The 21637-nt window shown below is 43.9% G+C and overlaps 1 protein-coding gene across 3 annotated transcripts in view; it reads right to left on the reverse strand.

Moving 5' to 3' along the window:
* FMN1 (formin 1) overlaps window positions 1–21637 on the reverse strand; it is a 119532-nt gene that overhangs the window by 63133 nt on the left and 34762 nt on the right. For all 3 annotated transcript variants that reach the window (XR_004540101.1, XM_033951595.1, XM_033951596.1), the window contains exons 4-5: window positions 19261–19931; window positions 329–473 (exon numbers count right to left, since the gene is read on the reverse strand). Coding sequence is in view for 2 of the 3 variants with exons in the window: in XM_033951595.1 (XP_033807486.1) it covers window positions 329–473; window positions 19261–19931 (816 nt within the window). In the remaining variant the exon portion in view is untranslated. The remainder of the gene's footprint in view (window positions 1–328; window positions 474–19260; window positions 19932–21637) is intronic.

Consider the following 21637-nt stretch of genomic DNA (forward strand, 5'->3'; position numbering starts at 1 on the left):
AAAAAACAGTTGGACTTGGAAGTGCTTATTGCAGGATGGCAGGCCTCTCTGTGAGGACTTGCTTCAGGATTGCTATGTGTTTGCTATGTGCTTCACCAAGCACTTGCTTAAGATAAAATGTGAGTCTGTGAATGTTTTCTGTTTTACTAGGGGTGAATGATCACTCGCTGTATCTACAGGCACTCCCCGAGTGCCTACAAGTGGTCTACAAAGTTCACTAAAAGACTGAAGGTGCCTCAGCTACTCTGTTACATGACTGCAGGAGTCTCTCTACATAAAGCAGTCTTCATTTAGGCACACTTCTGGCATACAGAAATAATAAAGTTACCTTTTTGGCTTTGACTTTTTTTTCATATGACTCCGACAGCAGTTTCCTCTTTTCCTGAAAAGCAGCTTTGGAAAACAAGTCCTCAAATTCCTCAGTGTCGTGAATTTTAGGCTCTTCTAGGGATACCCATAAATTTGGGTTAGCACTGTCAGTGAAAACAAGGGAATTCTGTTAGTAAGGCTAGTGAAAGAGAGTCCCATAGGATTTGATCAGCAGTGTTACTAAACCTCAAAAGATTTTTTTATGAGATCGCAGCCAAATCAAAAAACAGTGTAACTTTTTCTCTCCCTAGAATAATCACGTGAGCAATTCAAGTTTCCCCCTGCTTGCAGAAGAAAGTGAAACAACATAACTTGTCCTCGTCCCTAGAATGATCAGATGAGCAATTGAAGTCTTCTTTCAAGCTCAGTTCTGGAAGAAAAGATTTCTCCAAGGCTGAGCATTTTCTTGATGTAATAATCCCCATCAGATCACCTTGTATTTCTTCTCTCCCTCCACCTCTGAAGATCATCACTGTATACAGGTGATGCGTTCAGGCCCTGAGAAAGAAAACCTTCATTTCTCTAAGACAGTGTTTCTCATCTATGAGATATGGCAAGGAAAATTTCTGGTGGCTCATGCTCAGGTCAAGACCAGCACATGGCCTCTATTCTCAATATCCCACCACAATACTTATTAGTGCTGGTTGAGCACGTATTTCTGTCCTAGATACAGTACGAGCCCAAATGTGTAGGAATTAGTGGTCAGCATATAGGCCATGGATAGACAGGCCTTAGTTTATTCAGCACACACACTGCATGCATATTACCTTCTCTTCCTCCTCCCCCCATTGAATCCTTCCAATCTCTGTTTTGTTTCCAATGAACCTGCCTGATCGGCCCCTTCTTACTTGCCAGGCTATCCATTCATCCATGAGATGAAGCAGATCAAAACATGGGTCACATAGCAAATGACAATCCTAAGCATTCAAGTGCATCTACTCTATGGAATGGCTGTAGAGATTTCATGTTTTGGTTTGGCCAAGTGAAAGTTCCAACCTAATCTTATTGAAACTTCAGGCAAGAAAGTCCTCAAATGTCAAAGAGTTGAAACAATTCTAAATTGAAGAATTGGCCAGAATTCCTGAAGGGTGATCAACAGTTATGGAAAACAGTTATTGCTTCCCTTGGAGATGCTACCAGTTACTGAATGAAGGGCTCACATACGTTTCCAACATAAAGATACTTAATGTTGAATATTTTTGTCAAGCAATCAAAACATATCCTTTTTGACTGAAGCATTGTTTTAGATTAGAACATACTCATCTTTTGTGCTAAAATACAAACCACCTGTGAGGAAGTAAATGGTAAAGGGATACACACTTCCTCCATGAGAGCAAATTTTAGCTGCCTAATATCAGGGGGCACTAAACTTCCAGAGCAGGTCCTAAGTCAGAGATGCATTGCAAGGCTCAGAATGAAGGAATTGAAAATGCTCTGAGACACTGTAGAACCAGTGAGGTCCCGAAGCAAGAGGTTTCCCTGTATAAGACTCCAAGGCAAGAGCTCTCTGAAGGGAGGTCCTCAGGGCAAGGATTTTTCCAGCGTATCTTCTTGGCTGTAGTACCTGGGGATGATCTGGAGAAATGAGGTGGCCTTCAGTAGACATAGAGGGGCATTTCTAATATGATGGCTCAGTCTGAGTTTGGGCATTTTGTGAAGTACACCCAAAAATCGAGTAAAGAAAATGGTCATTTTTGAAACTGTAAAATGTCTATCTTATTTTTTTCATAAATGACCTTTCTATACTTGTTCACCCTTAGTGTGTTTATTCTTTTTTACCATTTTCCAAAAAGAAAATGTCCAAATGAAAAGACGCAGGAAAAAGCCATTGGGACTTAGGAAAGGTCAGTATTTTTAGTAGGCTTATCTTACAGACATCTAAGCAGAGGAGTAGGGCACCTTAGGGAGCAATGCAGTGAACTTCACATCAAATGTCCCAGGTACACATCTCACCATAACCCACTTACAATGTAAGGTGAGAGCTCCAAAATCTACTGGATCCACATTGGGAAAAATAGCCCAAATCAAAGTTACTGCATGCTAGGATCCACCTTGGGGTTAGCACCCAAGAAAAGGATCTGGGTGTCATTGTAGACAATACGATGAAACCTTCCACCCAATGTGCAGTGGCGGCGGCCAAAAAATCAAACAGAATGCTAGGAATTATTTAAAAAGGGATGGTTAACAAGACTAAGCATGTTATAATGCCTCTGTATTGCTTCATGGTGTGACCTCAGTATTGCTTTCCATTCTGGTCTCCTTATCTCAAGAAAGATATAGCGGCACTAAAAAAGGTTCAAAGAAGAACAACCAAGATGATAAACGGGATGGAACTCTTCGTATGAGGAAAGACTAAAAAGGTTAGGGCTCGTCAGCTTGGAAAAGAGACAGCTGAGGGGAGATATGATTGAAATCTACAAAATCCTGAGTGGAGTAGAATGGGTACAACAAGCGCATCAATTTTTCACTCCGTTAAAAATTACAAAGACTAGGGGACACTTGTCAAAGTTTCAGGGAAATACTTTTAAAACCAATAAGAGGAAATATTTTTTCACTCAGAGAATTAGTTAAGCTCTGGAATGCATTGCCAGAGGTTGTAGTAAGAGTGGATAGCGTAGCTGATTTTAAGAAAGGTTTGGATAATTTCCTGAAGGAAAAGTCCATACTAGTTTGGTATTGAGAAAGACATGGGGGAAGCCACTGCTTGCCCTGGATTGGTAGCATGAAATGTTGATACTCCTTGCGTTTTGGCCAGGTACTAGGGACCTCTTCTACCTCACCTTCATCTCGGCCATTGTGTCCTGCCTTGCAGAGGACTGAGCCTTATTTTTCAATTTCTAATTTGCTTAAATTTACTTTATTTTTAAAGTAATTTTTGTTTTTGTTTTGTTTTCACCTGTAATGATTACTTGTTAGGATATGTATATATCTTTTATCTTTCTCTATCTCTACCTTTCCTATTTGAATATGTTCTATGGAGTTCCTGTTTTAACTGTTACATTGTAAACTGCTTAGGTCAGTAAAATGTGGGAGTGGTATATCAAATTGTGAATATAAATAAAGAAACATAAACCTGGATTGGCCACCGTCAGAACAGGCTCCTGAGCTTGATGGACCTTTGGTCTGACCCAGTAAGGCTATTCTTATGTTCTTAACTATACTCTACCCCAATAACCCTTATATCTGCAGGTGTCACCTATATGATGGTCAATAGATTTTGGGTTGGTTTTGGTGGGCTCACACTCTACACCACAAGTATAGTTGTTAGAGTGAGATATGGGCCTGGGTCCCTCTCTCTGGAGTCCACTGCACTGCCTACCAGGCTACTCCGGAGTCCTGCTTGCTGCTCCCATAGAACTGGCCATAGCATCGCTTTAAAAATAGGTCTAGCGCCAAACCTCCAAATTGTGCCCTGGATGTTTTCTAAAATGTTTGAGTATGGCAAAAAAAAAAAAATCCAAGTCATAAGCCCACTTCAGTCCCACCCAAAACATCTCTCTAACACACCCCCTTGAGATTTAGACAAACTGCGGATGAACAGTACAGAAATCCGTTTAGAAAATCCGTTTCAAAAATAGCGATTTGGATGGTTTTACAAGACAACTGTCCATTTGGTCCAGTACTAACATATTTTATGCCACTTTTTGAATGTCTTTCTGTTTTGAAAATGAGCCCCATTGCGACCCTGAGTTTGTATGAAGATGAGGTTTCAACAAAATAGGAGACATTCCTTGGAACCTAAGTTGAGAGACTGAGAAGTGACTGTTTTAACCTGGGACAAGCAACAGAAGCCCTAATTTATAAGGAAAAATAGTATAAATGTGAAACCTGTCGAGGACAGAGCTAGAGAATGACACAGGGACAAATTTGCCTCTGTCCTTTCAGGAACTCAATTTCCCCGTCCCCGTGAGTTTTGTCGCTGCCCCTGTCCCGTTCCTGTAAGCTCTGCCCTAACCGCACAAACCTCGAACACTTATGATTCTAAAGTATTTGAGGCTTGTGCAGATGAGGACAAAGCTTGCAGGAATGGAGCAGGGACAGGAAAATAACTCACAGGGATGGGATGGGAAAATGAGTTCCCACAGGGACGGGGAAAAATTTGTCCCCTTGTCATTCTCTAGATAGAGTATAAGAATTGTGTTTGAGAGATTTTTGTTGAGAGTGCAGAATCAGTGAAGAAACAAGCCTGTTTATGTTTACCTTTTTGGTATAGCAATAACGCTTTCCTTTTGAACTTTTCATTACCTGCTATTTGTATTTTATAAGGAGTCCAGGCCTTCCAGTTGCTTGCACGATTACACTACTCTAGGGGTTTCTTTTATCTGTTCTTGGCAGTTATTTCCATTCACACAAAACCAGCATTATACTTCTCTTTTCCCCTTAAACATTTAACAATTCATCAGTTACAGAAGGAAGACTCTGCTCAAATAGAGATTTAACAACTAACATACCAATGAATCTTTACAGATTTTGGTTTTTTTCTATTCTGTGGGGCCTATACTATTTCCCATTCTTTTCTATGTTATTCTCACCACACTAACTACACTAATCCAATATATGAGGGCAAATCAAAAATTAAAGGCAATTGTTAAATTACGTGATGACGGAAACAAAGTTAGCGAAATGCAACATATGTACTTGTACATTGCCTGTTGGATAGTTCGTCCATGCACAGTGCAGCATTTGGCCTTTAGTCATGTCACAGCCACGAGGTCAGAAAACATGGATGCTCCATTGCAAGAGTGCACCAAAGAACAACATGCAGCAGTGTTCTTTCTTTGGGCAGAGGGAAAAAAAGCCTATAGAAATTCACCATCGGATATTGACTCAGTATGGACATAGCACCACAAATCAACAAAAGGTTTATGAGTAGGTAAAACAAATGTAACCGACGAAGGTCGTTCAGGTCACCTATCAACATTGCACAGGGTGGATGCCTTGATTAGAGAAGATTGATGTCTAATGGTGTCTCAACTGGCTGCAAATTTGGATATCAGCCATGGATCTGCATTTGCCATAATGCAAAATGACTTGGGATATAAGCAAGGGTGACTGCAACACCTGCTCAACAAGGATATCCCAAATTAACAATTTGTACAGATATATGCCTTTTCAATCAAAAATATTTATTCAATATCTATTAAAAGCCATCTCATTACAAATACAGCCTTTCCCTAAAATTCCAATCTATAATAATAAAACGCTACGCGCGCATGAGCACTCGCGCCATGTGTTCCCTGATCCCTGATCTGTCGGGATATGGCAGCACGAGTGCGCATGCGCTAGATGGCGCGGCATGAGGGACCGGGACTTAGGGGAAGGAGAGCAGGCCCGGGATTCGGCCGGCCCTGGCCAGGCAAGACCCCCCTCCCCGCTGCACCCAGGCCCTGGCGGTCCCTGCCGGCAGAGGCAGAAAGACAGCAGTCGCTGGCTGTGCGGACGTGTATCCTTAAATCCCGATCGCGCGGCTCCAACCCAGACAAACATGCACTGGCAGTCCCGGTCCCAGGCGGCAATGCAGTCCTTCGGAAGAGTCTTCGCTAGCCAGTGCCTTCAAAATAAGAGTCCCCCTCCTGGAACAAAACAGAGTGTGCTCGGGGGGGAGGGGGGGGGGAAAGAAATGCTCCGGAGCGAAAAGTGATGCCACATTAGATCTGTTTTCCTTCCCCAGCCATTCTCTTCCAGGTGATCTCTGGTGATGTTTTAGTCTTTCTTCTCATCTCCACCACTAGAGGTTGGGTCCGATAAATCATTTTGCCAGAGTCTCACAAAAACTACTGTGCAGACTGCGGAAAGTAATTCCTAATTGGGGCATAAAGTGCATATGGGAGGAAGGGATGCCGTTTGGCACATAAATGGATGTGTTTCCGAAACTGCAGCATTAGGGGCATCGGGGGGTGGGGATTCAGTGGAAGGGGGATGGGAGTCAGGCAGGCTGGCATCGGAGGGGGGGTGGGGGGTTCAATGGAAGGCAGGCAGGCAGGATGGCATCGGGGGTGGTTTCCATGGAAACATGCTGCTCAGGGGGATGGGAGGCAGGCAGGCAGACTGGCATCAGGGGTGGGGTGGGGGGGTTTCAGTGGAAGGGGGATGGGAGGCAAGCAGGCTGGCATCAGAGGGGGTGGTGGGGGGGTTCAATGGAAGGCAGGCAGGCAGGATGGCATCGGGGGTGGTTTCCATGGAAACATGCTGCTCAGGAGGATGGGAGCAGGTAGGCTGGCGTGGGGGGGTTTCAATGAAAGGGGAATGGGAGGCAGGCAGGCTGGCATCGGAGGGGGGTGGGGGGTTTCAAAAGCAGGCAGGCATGCTGGCATCGGGGGTAGGGTGGTTTCCATGGAAACATGCTGCTCAGGGGGATGGGAGGCAGGCAGGCTGGCATCGAGGGGGGGGGGGTTCAATGGAAGGGGGATGGGAGGCAGGCTGGCATCAGAGGGGGGTGAGGGGAGGAAGGAGGCACTGAGGGCACTAAGGACACAGGGAGATTCACAGACAGAAAAAATGACAGACAGGCAGCGTGCAAGGAGAGAGAGACAAAGAAAAAAAAAAAACCAGACAGACAGACATCTACTCTAGCACCCATTAATGTAACAGGCTTAAAGACTAGTGTCTTAATATAGAAGCATAACATTCAATGATCACTAGATGCCAAATAATCACCCACTATAGCATCAGAAATACTCTCCCCATTCGTAAGCACCAGGTCTAGTAAGGCCACATCCCACATGGGCTCCACTATTATTTGCTGAAACTTCTCTATCTGTAGAGAATGCAAGATCTATTTACTTCTAGATAGCTCTGCAACAGGAATGCTCCAATCAGCTTTTCCAGAATACTGCTTGAAGGTCTTCTTGTCTTGGTAACTGACAGTGCTCCTCATTCCTGGTCATCTTTGATATTTACTGTTTAAATAGCTAGGCTAGATAAAATAAACAGCACCATTAATCTAAAATTCTTCTAGTTTTATCTCTATGGTTTCCCAAAATGTTTCCAAAAGCAGAGCAATCTTCCGAAGGAGTTTCAAATTTTCACAGTTTCTCTACTTGTTTAGTTCTCAAGTACAGTAACAAAATGTTTTCACACTTTTTATTCTCTCACTTTCTCTCACATGGCATATATTTTTAATCTGTTTATAGGTCATGGAAAAGCATAATTTAAATTTCTATGAAAAATCATCTTACTCTCCCAAAGCATCAATATGTAAGCAAAATATTTTTGTTTTTGGGTAATAAAGTGTTCTTTCTTAATTGCCTATGCTACAAAAGTATAGACAATGGCTATCATTCCCTCTCAAATATTGCTTTTTGTGACCAGGACAATTTACCTTTATTGCAGAACATTTCAGATTGATTCCAAGTTGAGCAAACCTAGGGGCCCTTTTGATGTCTAGGTTCAAGCAGTGGAACTTGTTAGATGAAAGTGTGCAAGTCACAGATCAGAGGAAGCATCACCAACCTTTCCCACCTTCTTCACCAATCAAGATAGGCTATGCTACAATGTGACCAATCTGTTTGAGGCAATCGAATTGTCTGTTAACCCATAAGAGTGGCATATCTTCATTGATAGCTCATCCAGGAGCATCAATGCTGTTCTGCTCCATAACGGGAACAACTACTCGTCTCTTCTACTGGCTCATTCAGTGCATTGCAGAGAGGATTACAACAGCATCAAGATCTTACCAGGCACCTTGAAGTATGATGACTACAGCTGGCAGGTGATCGGGGACTTCAAAATTGTGGCATTCCTAATAAGTCTCCAAAGCGATTTACCAAGTTTCCCTGCTAGTTCTGCCTTTGGGACAGCAGAGACTGGCCATAGCAGACCAAGTTCTCTGTGGGGTGAAATAACATCAAATGTGGACTCCCAGAAGGTGCTGATGCCACCACTGCACATCAAATTGGACCTAATGAAAGTTTGTCAGAGCTCTAAATAAGGAGTCAGCAGCCTTCAGGTACCTTCAAGACATCTTTTCCAATCTATCTGAGGCAAAGTTCAAACCTGTAGTTTTAGTCGGACCACAGATAAAAAAGATCCTGGAGTGCAAGGAATTTTCCACGAAGCTAACTTTGAAGGAGAAAGCAGCTTGGAACAGCTTTGTCACAGTGGTTCTGGGCTTCCTGGGCAATCACAAGGCCAAAAACTTCATGGAGTTGATTGAGAATCCGGTAAAGAATTACAGTAAGATGGGCTGTAGGATGTCTCTCACAGTCCACGTCCTTGATGCTCATCTTGAGACATTCAAGGAGAACATGGGAGCATACTCAGAGGAGCAAGGTGAGCACTTCCACCAAGATATACTGGACTTTGCTACCAAGTACAATATAATGAGAAAATGATGGGAGACTACATCTGGGGGCTGATTCATGAAAGTGACTTACAATATAATCACAAATCTCAAAATACTACTCACTTCTAAATCTTCTGGGGTCATTTTGTATAACTTCAACATAAATACATGTTAGTTGTGATTCATATGTTGCTTTCTATGATGTTACGAGAATAAAAAGATAGAAATTCAGCATTTTTAATGTTTTAAATAGGTAAATTGCAACATTTAACTATCCTGGTCTCAAAAGCAAAGTTTTACGGAAATAACAGACATTTTCTATATATTTTTTTAGATATAATCAATTAGGAAATTACACTTAGGGCCAGATTCTACAAATGGCACCGGTATCAGTAGCCACCTAAAAAATGGCCGCTGACTGCGTGTCAATCACACACCGGAATCATTTTTAGAATCGTGGCTTCATGAAAGGTTTTCAAGGCCTACATTTCTGGCGCCTACCTTTCACATGAATCGCAGCTACGGAGGCACTTTATGAAGCCTAACCCCAGTTCCAGTGTTAGCCGCGCTTACAGTGGCATCAGGCACCATAAAGCGACACTGTAGCCTGACGCAGGCTCCTTTTATAGGTGCTGGTAGGCTACTTTTTTTTTAAACAGCATTTTGCACTTAAGTTAGGTTCTGGGCGCCGTTTATAGAATATGGGCCTTACTCCCCAGGAACAAAAATCGTGTTACATCCTTCAAAAGGATTTGCCAGTTTCATAGTCATAATTTTTTTTTTGATAACTAATATCCAACAAGAGAGAGAATCAGATAATAAGAACATAAGAACATAAGAAATGCCTCTGCTGGGTCAGACCCGAGGTCCATCGTGCCCAGCAGTCCGCTCACGCGGTGGCCCAGCAGGTCCAGGACCTGTGCAGTAATCTTCTATCTATACCCCTCTATCCTCTTTTCCAGTAGGAATTTGTCCAATCCTTTCTTGAACCCCAGTACCGTACTCTGCCCAATCACATCCTCTGGAAGTGCATTCCAGGTGTCCACCACACGTTGGGTAAAAAAAGAACTTCCTAGTATTTGTTTTGAATCTGTCTCCTATCAACTTTTCCGAGTGCCCTCTTGTTCTTTTATTATTCGAAAGTTTGAAGAATCTGTCCCTCTCTACTCTCTCTATGCCCTTCATGATTTTGTAAGTCTCTATCATATCCCCTCTAAGTCTCCTCTTCTCCAGGGAAAAGAGACCCAGCTTCTCCAATCTCTCAGCAAATGACAGGTTTTCCATCCCTTTTATCAGACGCGTCGCTCTCCTCTGAACCCCCTCGACTAACACCATATCCTTCTTAAGTTACGGCGACCAATATTGGATGCAGTACTCCAAATGCAGGCGCACCATTGCCCGATACAACGGCAGGATAACCTCTTTCGTTCTGGCTGTAATACCTTTTTTGATTATACCAAGCATTCTATTCGCTCTCTTAGCGGCCGCTGCACACTGTGCCGTTGGCTTCATTGTCATGTCCACCAATACCCCCAAGTCCCTTTCCTGGGTACTCTTATTCAATAATATCCCTCCCATTATATAGTTGTACCTCGAGTTTCTGCTCCCCACATGTAATACCTTACATTTCTCAATGTTGAACTTCATCTGCCATCTCGTCGCCCAATCTTCTAGTTTGTTCAAGTTCCTTTGCAATTCTTCACATTCCTCTGTAGTCCGAGCTCCATTAAATACTTTAGTGTCGTCCGCAAATTTTATTATCTCGCACTTCGTCCCTGTTTCTAGATCATTTATGAAGATATTAAATAGTAGCGGCCCAAGCACCGAGCCCTGCGGGACACCACTCGTGACCCTCCTCCAGTCGGAGTAGTGGCCCTTCACTCCTACCCTTTGTTTTCTACCCTCCAACCAGTTTCTGATCCATCTATGTACGTCTCCTTCCACCCCATGGTTCTTTAGTTTCCGGAGTAGACGTTCATGGGGCACCTTGTCAAAGGCTTTTTGGAAATCTAGATATATGATGTCAATGGGGTCTCCTTTGTCCATCTGTTTGTTAATCCCTTCGAAGAAGTGCAATAAGTTTGTTTGGCATGATCGTCCCTTGCAGAAACCATGCTGGCTGGCTATCAGAAGTTCGTACTTTTCAAAATGTTGATCAATGATTTCTTTTATCAGTGCTTCTGCCATTTTCCCAGGAACTGAAGTCAGGCTCACTGGCCTGTAGTTTCCCGGATCACCTCTTGATCCCTTTTTAAAGATGGGCGTAACGTTGGCTATCTTCCAATCCTCCGGGATCTCGCCTGTTTTTTAGGGATAAGTTGCAAATTTGCTGCAGTAGTTCCGCTATCACCTCCTTTAATTCCTTCAGAACCCTTGGATGTATGCCATCCGGACCCGGGGATTTGTCAGTTTTTAGTTTTTCTATCTGCCTGCGAACGTCCTCAATGCTCACTTCTATAGAAACATAGAAACATAGAAAGATGACGGCAGAAAAGGGCTACAGCCCATCAAGTCTGCCCACTCTACTGACCCACCCAATTTAGTCTGTGTGCTAATGACCCCATTCTTTAACTTGATCTTCGTAGTGATCCTACGTAGGTGTCCCATTTATTCTTAAAGTCAGGTACGCTGGTGGCCTCAACCACTTGCACCGGAAGCTTGTTCCAGCGATCTATCACTCTTTCCGTGAAGAAGTACTTCCTGGTGTCGCCATTAAATTTCCCTCCTCTGAGTTTGAGCGGATGTCCTCTTGTGGCCGAGGGTCCTTTGGGAAAGAAAATGTCATCTTCCACCTCGACACGTCCTGTGATGTACTTAAATGTCTCAATCATGTCCCCCCTCTCCCATGTCTCCCCCCATCCCTATGAATGTTAATTTTTCTGCTTGACTTCCGTTGAAGAATTGCTCAGGTTCCGGCATGTTGGACGTGTTTTCGTTAGTAAATACAGACGAGAAGAACATGTTAAGCCTTTCTGCCACTACCTTCTCCTCCTTCACCACTCCCTTCCAATTTCTAGTTTTCAAGTTTCAAGTTTTCTTCTCTCACTTGTTGGATATTAACCAGCATGTCACTGCATTATTATTTTCTTATTCCTGAACTCATTCAGACACTCACAGACTCTTAGTCATAAGAATATAAGAATAGCCTTATGGGGTCAGACCAATGGTCCATCAAGCCCAGTAGCCCGTTCTCATGGTGGCCAATCCAGTTCACTAGAACCTGGCCAAAACTCAAAGAGTAGCAACATTCCAGGGTACCAATACAGGGCAAGCAGTGGCTTCCCCCATGTCTCTCTCAATAACAGACTATGGACTTTTCCTCCAGGAAATTGTCCAAACCTTTCTTAAAACCAGCTACGCTATCCACTCTTACCACAACCTCTGGCAATGCGACCCATTCATTCTCTGAATGAAAAAATATTTTCACCTATTGGTTTTAAAAGTATTTCCCTGTAACTTCATTGAGTGTCCCCTAGTCTTTGTAATTTTATTTTTTACAAAGACTAGGGGACACTAAATATATTCAAAACCAAGTTTCTATTTTATTTTTTTAAACACTCTGGGCTAGATGTATTAACACTCTCCTCGGGTACTGAAGGTCACTAAACCAGTATGACCGATATTTAACAAACCAGCATGCTCAACCAACCGGCCACAAAAATTGTCAGGAAAAAAAAAAGTTGTCTCCCGCGCTCCTGACTGACAACCTCCAAAATTGTTGGAGGTTTGCCAACCCAATGTTGAAAACAGCTCACTGCATGGTTTTCTGTGTGGTCGTACAAAAGTCCGACTCCCTTCCTCCAGTTCCCGATGCAGCAGCAGCCAGTCCTGACAAACCCCCCTCCTTCCAGCCCCTGAAGAAACAGCGGCAACAAGTCCTGAAACACCCCCTCCCTTACTTACCTGAAGCAGCAGCAGCATCCATCTTGACTCGCCAACCCCCCTACCTCCATCCGCAAAGCAGCAGTGACCCTGACCCACCACCCCCCTCCCTCTAGCCCTGAAGCAGCAATGGTCCTGCCCACCAACTCTCCCCTCCCTCACCCAATGCAACAGCCGGTCAGCAGAAGCAATACTGTAAAAAGGCTGCCCGCGGCCAGCTCCAGCAAGGCCTTTCCTCTGCCACGTCACATGAATGAGATTCAGAACCAAACCAAGTATTTTTGGCATTCATATTACTACAAACATCATCTGCAGAAAAGGATCTAGTGCAGAAGAATTTTGTTTCTTTTCAGAATTGTAAGGCTTAGCCCCCCAAATGTAAGGCTTGGAGGGTAATGTTGAAGCGGCCTTACAATCCGCCAGGTCCCAGGTTCAATACCCTCGTAGAAGATTCAGTAGGAAGTACTAATCTTTCATATGCTGAAAGATTAGCGAAATTGTGGCTCTTTTCCCTGGAAAAGCGGAGGCTTAGAGGGGACATGATAAAGACTTACAAGATCATGAAGGGCATAGAGAAAGTGGAGAGGGACAGATTCTTCAAACTTCTGAAAACTACAAGAACGAGAGGCAGTGGCGTACCTAGCATATGTGACACCCGGGGCCCATCATTTTTTGACACCCCCCATCTGTACGAAAAACATGATTTTTAGTAACAAGCCACACGTCACACATGAGTACCTAGGAAAAGGCAGCATCTTACATACTGCAGTGAGCAGTACAACATCAATATACCCATTGTAAAACTAAACAAGCCAGACTAGTACAGATCAATCCTACAGTCAATCCTAACAAAAAAACATGTCTTCCGAACACACAGAACATAGAAAACACCTTCACCTAGTATGGAATATGTAATCACAAACTAACCCCTCCCTCTTTTACAAAACTGTAGTGTGGATTTTAGCCACGGTGGTAATAGCTCTGACGTTCATAGAATTCTGAGCATCAGAGCTGCTACCACCACGACTGGCGCTAAAAAACGCTCCATAGTTTTGTAAAAGGGGGGATAAAATAGAAATACATAGACAAAGGTTAAATTGAACCAGTAAGAAGCTGGACTCGGCATACAGTGCACCACAGAAACAGTGACACATGTCTCCTAAAGCAATAAATAAATATAAATTTTTTTTCTACCTTTTTCTTCTGTGGTTTCTGCTTTCCTCATCTTCTTGTAACTCTCTTCCTTTCATCCACTGTCTGCCATCTCTCTTCCCCTATATGGCATCTTCTCTCCTTCTATGCCCCTTCCAGAAACCGTATGCCTCCCCCTTCCATCTCTCCTTTTACCCCCATTGGTCTGGCATCTCTCTCCTCTCCTTCCCTCTCCCACACCTCTCCTCTGCAATCCCTTTCCCTTTTTCGCTCATTTTCCTTTTCAATTTATTTTCTGCATCTATCTAGATTACGTTCTTACTACCCTCTCATAAATTTCCTTTTTTACTGTCTACCTAAAGCTTGCCACCTCTTTCCCTCACCCCTCCAGTGTTTCCCTAACTCAATCCTTTTCTCCCCATCATGTGCCCTCCTTTTATTTATCCTCTCCTTCCATCATGTACCCTCTTTCTCCAACTCTTCCATCTAGTACCTTCTCCTCTCTCTGTCCACTTCCATCCAGCGTCTGCTCCCCTCTTTCTCTCCTCCCATTTCCTTCCTGCATTTGCTCCCTTATCTCTCCCATCTGCACTTCCATCCAGCATAGGCTCCCCACTACCATCCAATGTCTGCCCTTTCTCTCACCATCCACCCCTCTTCAATCAGCATCTGCCCCCTTTCTTTCCCTCCAATATCCTTCCCCCTTATGTCTCTCCCCTTTCTCTGTACATCAATTCCATCAGCACCACCCTTCCATATCACCCTGCCCCCTTTCTTTCCCTCCACCACTCTTCCATTCCAGCAGTCCTGCTCCTTTCTCTCTCTTCATGCAGCAAGGTCCCATGATGACTGTAGCTGCCAGCTGCCAATCCACCCCACTCCGGCATATTTGCTCTGGAGCGGACTCAGCAGCCGCATGCTGGAAGGTCCCGCAATGACTCATCTGCTGGCTCTGCTCCGGCAGACGCAGGGAGTTGTGGCAAAGTCTCGCAATGACTACATCTGCCAGGTCCACCCCCTCCGACGTAACTTACTTCTTTCTGGAGCAGAGCCGGCAGACGAGTCATCGCGGGACCTTCCTGCACCTCAGCGCGGCTCCCGACTCTGCTGCAGAGAAAGTAAGTCAGAGGTAACATGACCATTTATTTTTTTCATCAAAAGGGGACATCTATTAATTGACTGTGTATCCTTTCTTTCATTTCTTTCTTTCTGCACTCAGGCCCAACAATTGTCCCTTTCTACTCTCTCTCTCCTTCCTTCCCATATTCTTAGTGCCCCCAATGCCTCCTTCCCGTGTCCATGGTGCCCCCAGTACCTCCTTCCCGTGTCCATGGTGCCCCCAGTGCCTCCTTCCTGTGTCCTCGGTGCCCCCAGTGCCTCCTTCCCATGTCCATGGTGCCCCCAGTGCCTCCTTCCTGTGTCCATAGTACCCCCAGCGTCTCCTTCCTGTGTCCTTAGTGCCTCCTTATGTCCCCCCCACTTCCAGATTTTGTCCACCCCCAAAGCCAGCCTGCCTGTCTGCCTACCTATCTCCTTCCCTCCCTGCTGCGCTAAAGCCAGCCAGCTTGCCTGCCTACATCCTGCCCTCCCTGCCGCGGGGAAAAAAAGCGCCTCTCCCCTTCCTTTCACCCGGTCCACGCCTGCAATCTTACCTCCCCCCACCGACAAGAAGTCTTTTCGACGTCAATTCTGACGTCGGAGAGGACGTTCCGGGCCAGCCAATCACTGCATGGCTGGCCCGGAACATCCTCTCCGACGTCAGAATTAATGTCGGAAAGACTTCTTGTCGGCGCGGGCCGGGGGAAAGGAAGGGCAGGAGGACCTGGACCTGGCCGGCTGTGCACCCCCGCAAGCCGTGCACCCAGGGTGGACCGCCCCCCCTTAGTACACCACTGTCGAGAGGGCATTTGGAAAAATTAAGAGGGGACAGATTCAGAACCAATGCTAGGAAGTTCTTCTTCACCTAAAGGGTGGTGGACACCTGGAATACGCTTCCAGAGGGTGACAGGACAGAGTACAGTATTAGGGTTCAAGAAGGGACTGAATGATTTCCTGAAGGAAAAGGGGATAGAAGGATATAGATAGAGGATTACTATACAGGTCCTAGACCTGATGGGCCACCACGTGAGCGGACTGCTGGGCACGATGGACCTCTGGTCTGACCCAGCAGACTTATGTTCTAAGTAAAATTACTGACAAAGACCGATAAGAGTGCTTGCATAAAGAAAATATATATATTGTGCAGAAATAAGCTTAATATTACAGAAAAGCAAGATTCATAAAGATACATCAAGCATTACAATTAATGAGCGAGAAAACAGAGTTTACCTGCCTTACAGAGTTCAGAGGAAAGAGAGAGAGGAGAGGGGTGATGTTCCAGACAGAGAGAGAGGGGTGTTGCAGAGAGGAGGCTTTTATAGGTAGAAACTATTGTACAGTAAAGCCTTGGTTTGCAAGCATAATTCGTTCCAGAAGCATGCTTCTAATCCAAAGCACTCATATATCAAAGCAAATTTCCCCATAGGAAATAATGGAAACTCAGACGATTCGTTCCACAACCCAAAAATTTTAATACAAAATACTATACATACTTGTATTGCAAGACCTCGCTCATTCACACTCCCTCAGAGTCAGAGAGAGAAGAACCATCGGCTCAGTTGTAATACACGTGACGTGTGTTTACTGCATGTACTCGTATTGCAAGACTTTGCTCATATATTACACTTTTGCAATGTCAGAGAAAGAAGAACCATCGACTCAGTTGTGATGTATGTATACTGTATGTACTTGTATTGCAAGACATTGCTTGTATTTCAAGTTAAAATTTAATAAAATGTTTTGCTTGTCTTGCAAAACGCTTGCAAACCAAGTTACTTGCAATCCAAGGTTTTACTGTATTTCCCAGTATCTTTCTGTTTATAATTTGTAAACTGTTTGAAACAATGGTTAGTTTAGCTGATAAGGAAAGGTATGATACTTGCAGGCATGGTAGATGGGATTAGCCTCTGGCTTCTTTGTCCCATTCAAGTAGCCTATCTTCTTGATAAACAATCCAGTCTGGCTGGATGCTTAATGTATGTGAATTCTGTGCAGGAGCATTTAGGGTCTATCTGCATCAACATTCCAGAGTCAGATTGATATAATGTCCCATAGGCCTTTGCTGACATTGGTTAGGCCAACCGAATATGCTGACTGCTAGCAATGCTAGGCTGACATCATAATGAGTGCAGAGGTTATAGAGATAATATTTTTGAGCTGAATATGGTCTGCAACAGAACACATGAGTAATCGGGAGTGTGAGACGAAGTTCTAGGTCTTTCTACCAAACTGAGGGCAGGGAGGAAACCTAACTTTATCTGAAACATTCTTTAACAGGGAAAAGAAAACCTGACACACAAAATAAAGGCTCAATTAATTTCTTTCCTTTTTTTTTGACAGTGAAAAATAACATTAGAACACAAATGACTGGCGAATCTTCATTAATGAGATAACTTTGTTTTTGTGTCCATTCAACAGAGCATAAAAAACACCACAGAGAGCGAGGAAATCATTATGTAAGAGAAGGTCTATATGCTCTCAGAACTTTATACTTAGTTCTGAGCTTTGGGAGAGCTATTCTGTCCTGGCACCCTGTGATGATGTCACCCAGCTGTGTGCCAGAACCTATCCTATCCTATATTGTCATGACAATACAGCTTTGCCTCCATAATTCTTAAGCTATGAGCTCTAAGAGGTAGATAAGTTGCTTGCTGTGTTAGCAGTGCCTCAAACAAAAAGTGCAATGTGTTGGGACCGCTGATGTAAACAGATTTGCTAAATCTCAGCCATGTTAGGTCATTTCTATAATAAAGCTTCTTGTGGTGAACTTTGGGTGTCCTTCCACTACTTTTCCCAATTACTTCTGGTTTTGTTCATGTTTTACCTACTACAGAGATTTCCTCCTTATTTGATAACAGAAATCACTTTTACTGTGTTGCACTCATTCTACAAAAGGAGATCACACAGTTTTTCAGTGAAAGGCATGCAATAGAACAGGGGTGTCAAAGTCCCTCCTCGAGGGCCGCAATCCTGTCGAGTTTTAAGGATTTCCCCAACGAATATGCACGATATCTATTAGCATACAATGAAAGCAGTGCATGCAAATAGATCTCATGCATATTCATTGGGGAAATCCTGAAAACCTGACTGGATTGTGGCTTTTGAGGAGGGACTTTGACATCCCTTCAATAGAAGGAGAATAATGCACTTTGGTATATTATTTTGTACTGGTACCCTATGCTGTGGAACCTTAATCAGGGCCTAGATCAGGGGTGCCCAAATGGTCGATCGTGATCAACCAGTAGATTGCAAAGGCAACGCAAGTCAATCGAGTTGCCTTTGCAATCTTGTTCTTCCTGCATCCCTGAACCAGGCCAGGCACGTACAAGTGCTGGACCCACAAACCTTCACCTCTGATGTCAATTCTGACCTCAGTGAGGAAGTTCTGGGCCAGCCAATCGTTCCTCTCCAATGTCAGAATTGACGTCGGAGGTGAAGGTTTGTGGGTCTGGCGCTTGTACGTTCCAGGCCTGGCTTGGGGAAGCAGGGAGAAATTGGCGTGGTGGTTTGGGGGAGAGAAAGAATCGGGGAAGTGGAGAAATCGGCACGATGGCTTGGGGGGGCAGGGGGAGAGAAAAAGAAAGACAGGCAGGCAGTGGGAGAGAGAAAGAAAGACAGGCAGGCAGGGTAGAGAGAAAAAAAGACGGAAATAAAGAGAGGGCAGGGGGAGAGAGAAAGAAAGAGACAGAAAGAAAAGGGTTGGGGGGGGCAGAAAGAAAGAAAAATTGGATTTACAGTCAGAAGAAGCAAGTGTAACCAGAGATTCGTGAAATCACCAGACAAAAAGGTAGGAAAAATGATTTTATTTTCAATTTAGTGATCAAAATGTGTCCGTTTTGAGAATTTATATCTGCTGTCTATATTTTGAACTATGGCCCCCCTTTTACTAAACCGCGATATTGGTTTTTAGCGCAGGGAGTCTATGAGCATCGGGAGGTGCGAAGGGCATTCAGCGCAGCTCCCTGCGCTAAAAATCGCTATTGAGATTTAATAAAAGGGGAGGGGGTATATTTGTCTATTTTTGTATAGTTGTTACTGAGGTGACATTGCATATTTTGAAGTCATCTGCCTTGACCTCTGAAAAAAAACCAAAACACCTAAATATAAATGATAATTAACATTTTCTCTGCGTACAGTGTGCTTTGTGTTTTTTAAAATTTTATTGTTGGTAGATCATTTTGACTTGATCATTTTAAAAGTAGCTCGTAAGCCAAAATAGTGTAGGCACCCATGGCCTAGATAGTATCAGCCATAAATATGTGGTGTTTGTGGCCCCTTTCTACTGGGATGAATGTGTGGATCCCAACCTTTGCTGAATGCTTCTTTGGACTTTTAAATAAAAATCAACTACAGCTATCTCCTTTATGACTGATTATGTATCTCAGATAAGCTCATGAATGTCTATCAGTGTTACTAACAAGCAAATACACATAATAGACAGACACATAGATCGTAGTCCAAGTTTAGATAATTACCTGCTGTCTTTCACCTGGATCCTGGTCCAATATAAAGGCTTCATTGGGCAGCTGGGCTCAATGGCAGGCTTTCGAGGTCCTGTGCTGGAAATTGAGCTATCACTGAAGAGGAATCCAGATAGCGGAAATGCATGTGGAGGTCCAGCACCAGGAAGAAGAGGAGGAGGTGGTGGTGGTGGTGGCGGCAGTGATGGCCCGGAACCTGGAAGTGGTGGTGGCAGAGGGGGAGGAGGAGGAGGGGGAAGGGGAGGAGGAGGAGGAGGGAGGACAGAAGTAGGTGCAAAGTGTGGTAGGGGTGGAGGAGGGGGTGGTGGGACACAGTTTGGCTTTGATACAGGGCATCCCATGTCCTTACTATTCATCAAGGAGTTTGCACTCTGGTTTAAAGAAGCAAGGTTTAGTTTTTTGGGTGTAGCTTGACTGTTCTTTGCAGTCTTCTCCTCTTCACAGGGTCTGATAAAAGTTTCACGATCAGTCTGTATGCAGACAGTCCTGAAGGTTTTGGGTGGGTTGTCATCTTCAGTGGAGACACATACATCATGGACTTGATTGCCACCTCCAGTGAGACGGTTTTCTAACATACATTTTAGCTTCTGAATCTCATCTTCCAGTGAAGATGTAAGGACAGCCTGCTCTCCTCGCACATTGAAGATCTCGAGTTCAAACTGGGCCTAGAGGAAGAAAGAAGCAGAGGTCAAGGAAAACATTGCATAAGAATATTATATATTGCAAAGAGATGGAAAGTAATATGGCTACAAGCTAATGGACTAAACACTATTGTAGCAAAATTCATTTAGTATTAATAGTACTTAAAGAACTCATCTAGTATGTAAAAGCCAAACAGTGCTAATTAAATGACATTTTCTTATAATCTGGTATTATTTCAGTTGGTTAGAAGTGGAAATTGACGGGTCTATCTTGCACCAATACTAAATGATTCCCTTTGTGACACACCATACACTAACACTGATTAAGGACCCCCCCCCCCATGGTATACCTCACACTAATAAACAGAGTTGCATATGCTGTAAGGCTGAGCTGATGCGTGGCACCAGGGCTCCCACACCACCACCTGAATATAACTGCATAAATGTCTGTTAAAATATCTGTTCCACAACACAAACCCCAATTATTGCATTGGACAAGCATAGGTTACCCACAGTGAGCGTTTGGTCTTCAGAAGCACATCAACAGATTGGAGACCAGTGGAAAGGAGGCATACCTGCAGAGCTCAGGTATTAACAAGAAAACACCCCAGGTAGTCTGCAACAGAGGTAAAGCAAAAGAAGAAAAAATGGCTGCAAGCTCAGACAATGAGGGTTTGCTAATTATGGGTATGGGCTCCCTTATCCAGGAGATATCAAGGAGCTTCCAGTAGCACTGGCGGACAATCTTAATAAGTTCTAGTCATTATGGATGAGATCTAGGAGCATTTAAAGACACAAGCCTCATGCATCACACACATGGAGGACAGGATATAGGTACAGAAAAAAAAAAAAAAGAGGAAGGTAGTAGGCTGGCTGCACAGGTTGGGGTTCATCAAAAAGATAATGCTAACTCCTACTGAAGTAAATGGAGGAGAAAGAGAATAGAAGATGTCAGAACAACCTATGTACAGTGGCTATCTCAAAGTTTACGAAGGACTGGAAGCTTAATTACTTTTTTTTTTTTTTCCTTGCAAATTTGCTCCTGGAATGCTTGGGATTTAGGTTCCAAGGGATGGGATTTGTCACAGTATGCATACAACTGTATTGGGTCTGTGGGAGGCCAAGTAAAGGCCATGACTAGCGACCACACACTATTTGTGCTTGTCAAGAAAGGCTTATCATAGGGCTTATCATAAGGAGAAGAGCATGGAATATGTGGAAAATATGAAAAAGATAGAGGAATGGTCTAATATCTGGCAACTAAAATTCAACGCAAAGAAATGCAGAGTAATGCATTTGGGGATTAATAATCGGAAGGAACCGTATATGCTGGGAGGTGAGAGGCTGATATGCACAGAGGGGGAGAGGGACCTTGGGATGATAGTGTCCGAAGATCTAAAGGCAAAAAAACAGTGTGACAAGGCGGTGGCTGTTGCTAAAAGGATGTTGGGATGTATAAAGAAGCGTAACTAGTAGAAGAACAAAGATCTGGATGCCCCTGTACAGGTCGTTGGTGAGGCCCCACTTGGAGTATTGTGTTCAGTTTTGGAGACCGACTTGAAGTCAGTTTTGGAGACCGACTTGAAGACTTGAAGTAGTCCAGAGGAGGGCGACGAAAATAATAGGTTTGCGCCAGAAGACATATGAGGAGAGACTTGATGCCCTGAATATGTATACCCTAGAACACTGTTCTTCAACTGCCGGTCCACAGGAAATTTCTGCTGGTGTGC

This window comes from Geotrypetes seraphini, chromosome 7 (genome assembly GCF_902459505.1).
Source record: "Geotrypetes seraphini chromosome 7, aGeoSer1.1, whole genome shotgun sequence".
In the NCBI taxonomy this organism is placed as follows: Eukaryota; Metazoa; Chordata; class Amphibia; order Gymnophiona; family Dermophiidae; genus Geotrypetes; species Geotrypetes seraphini.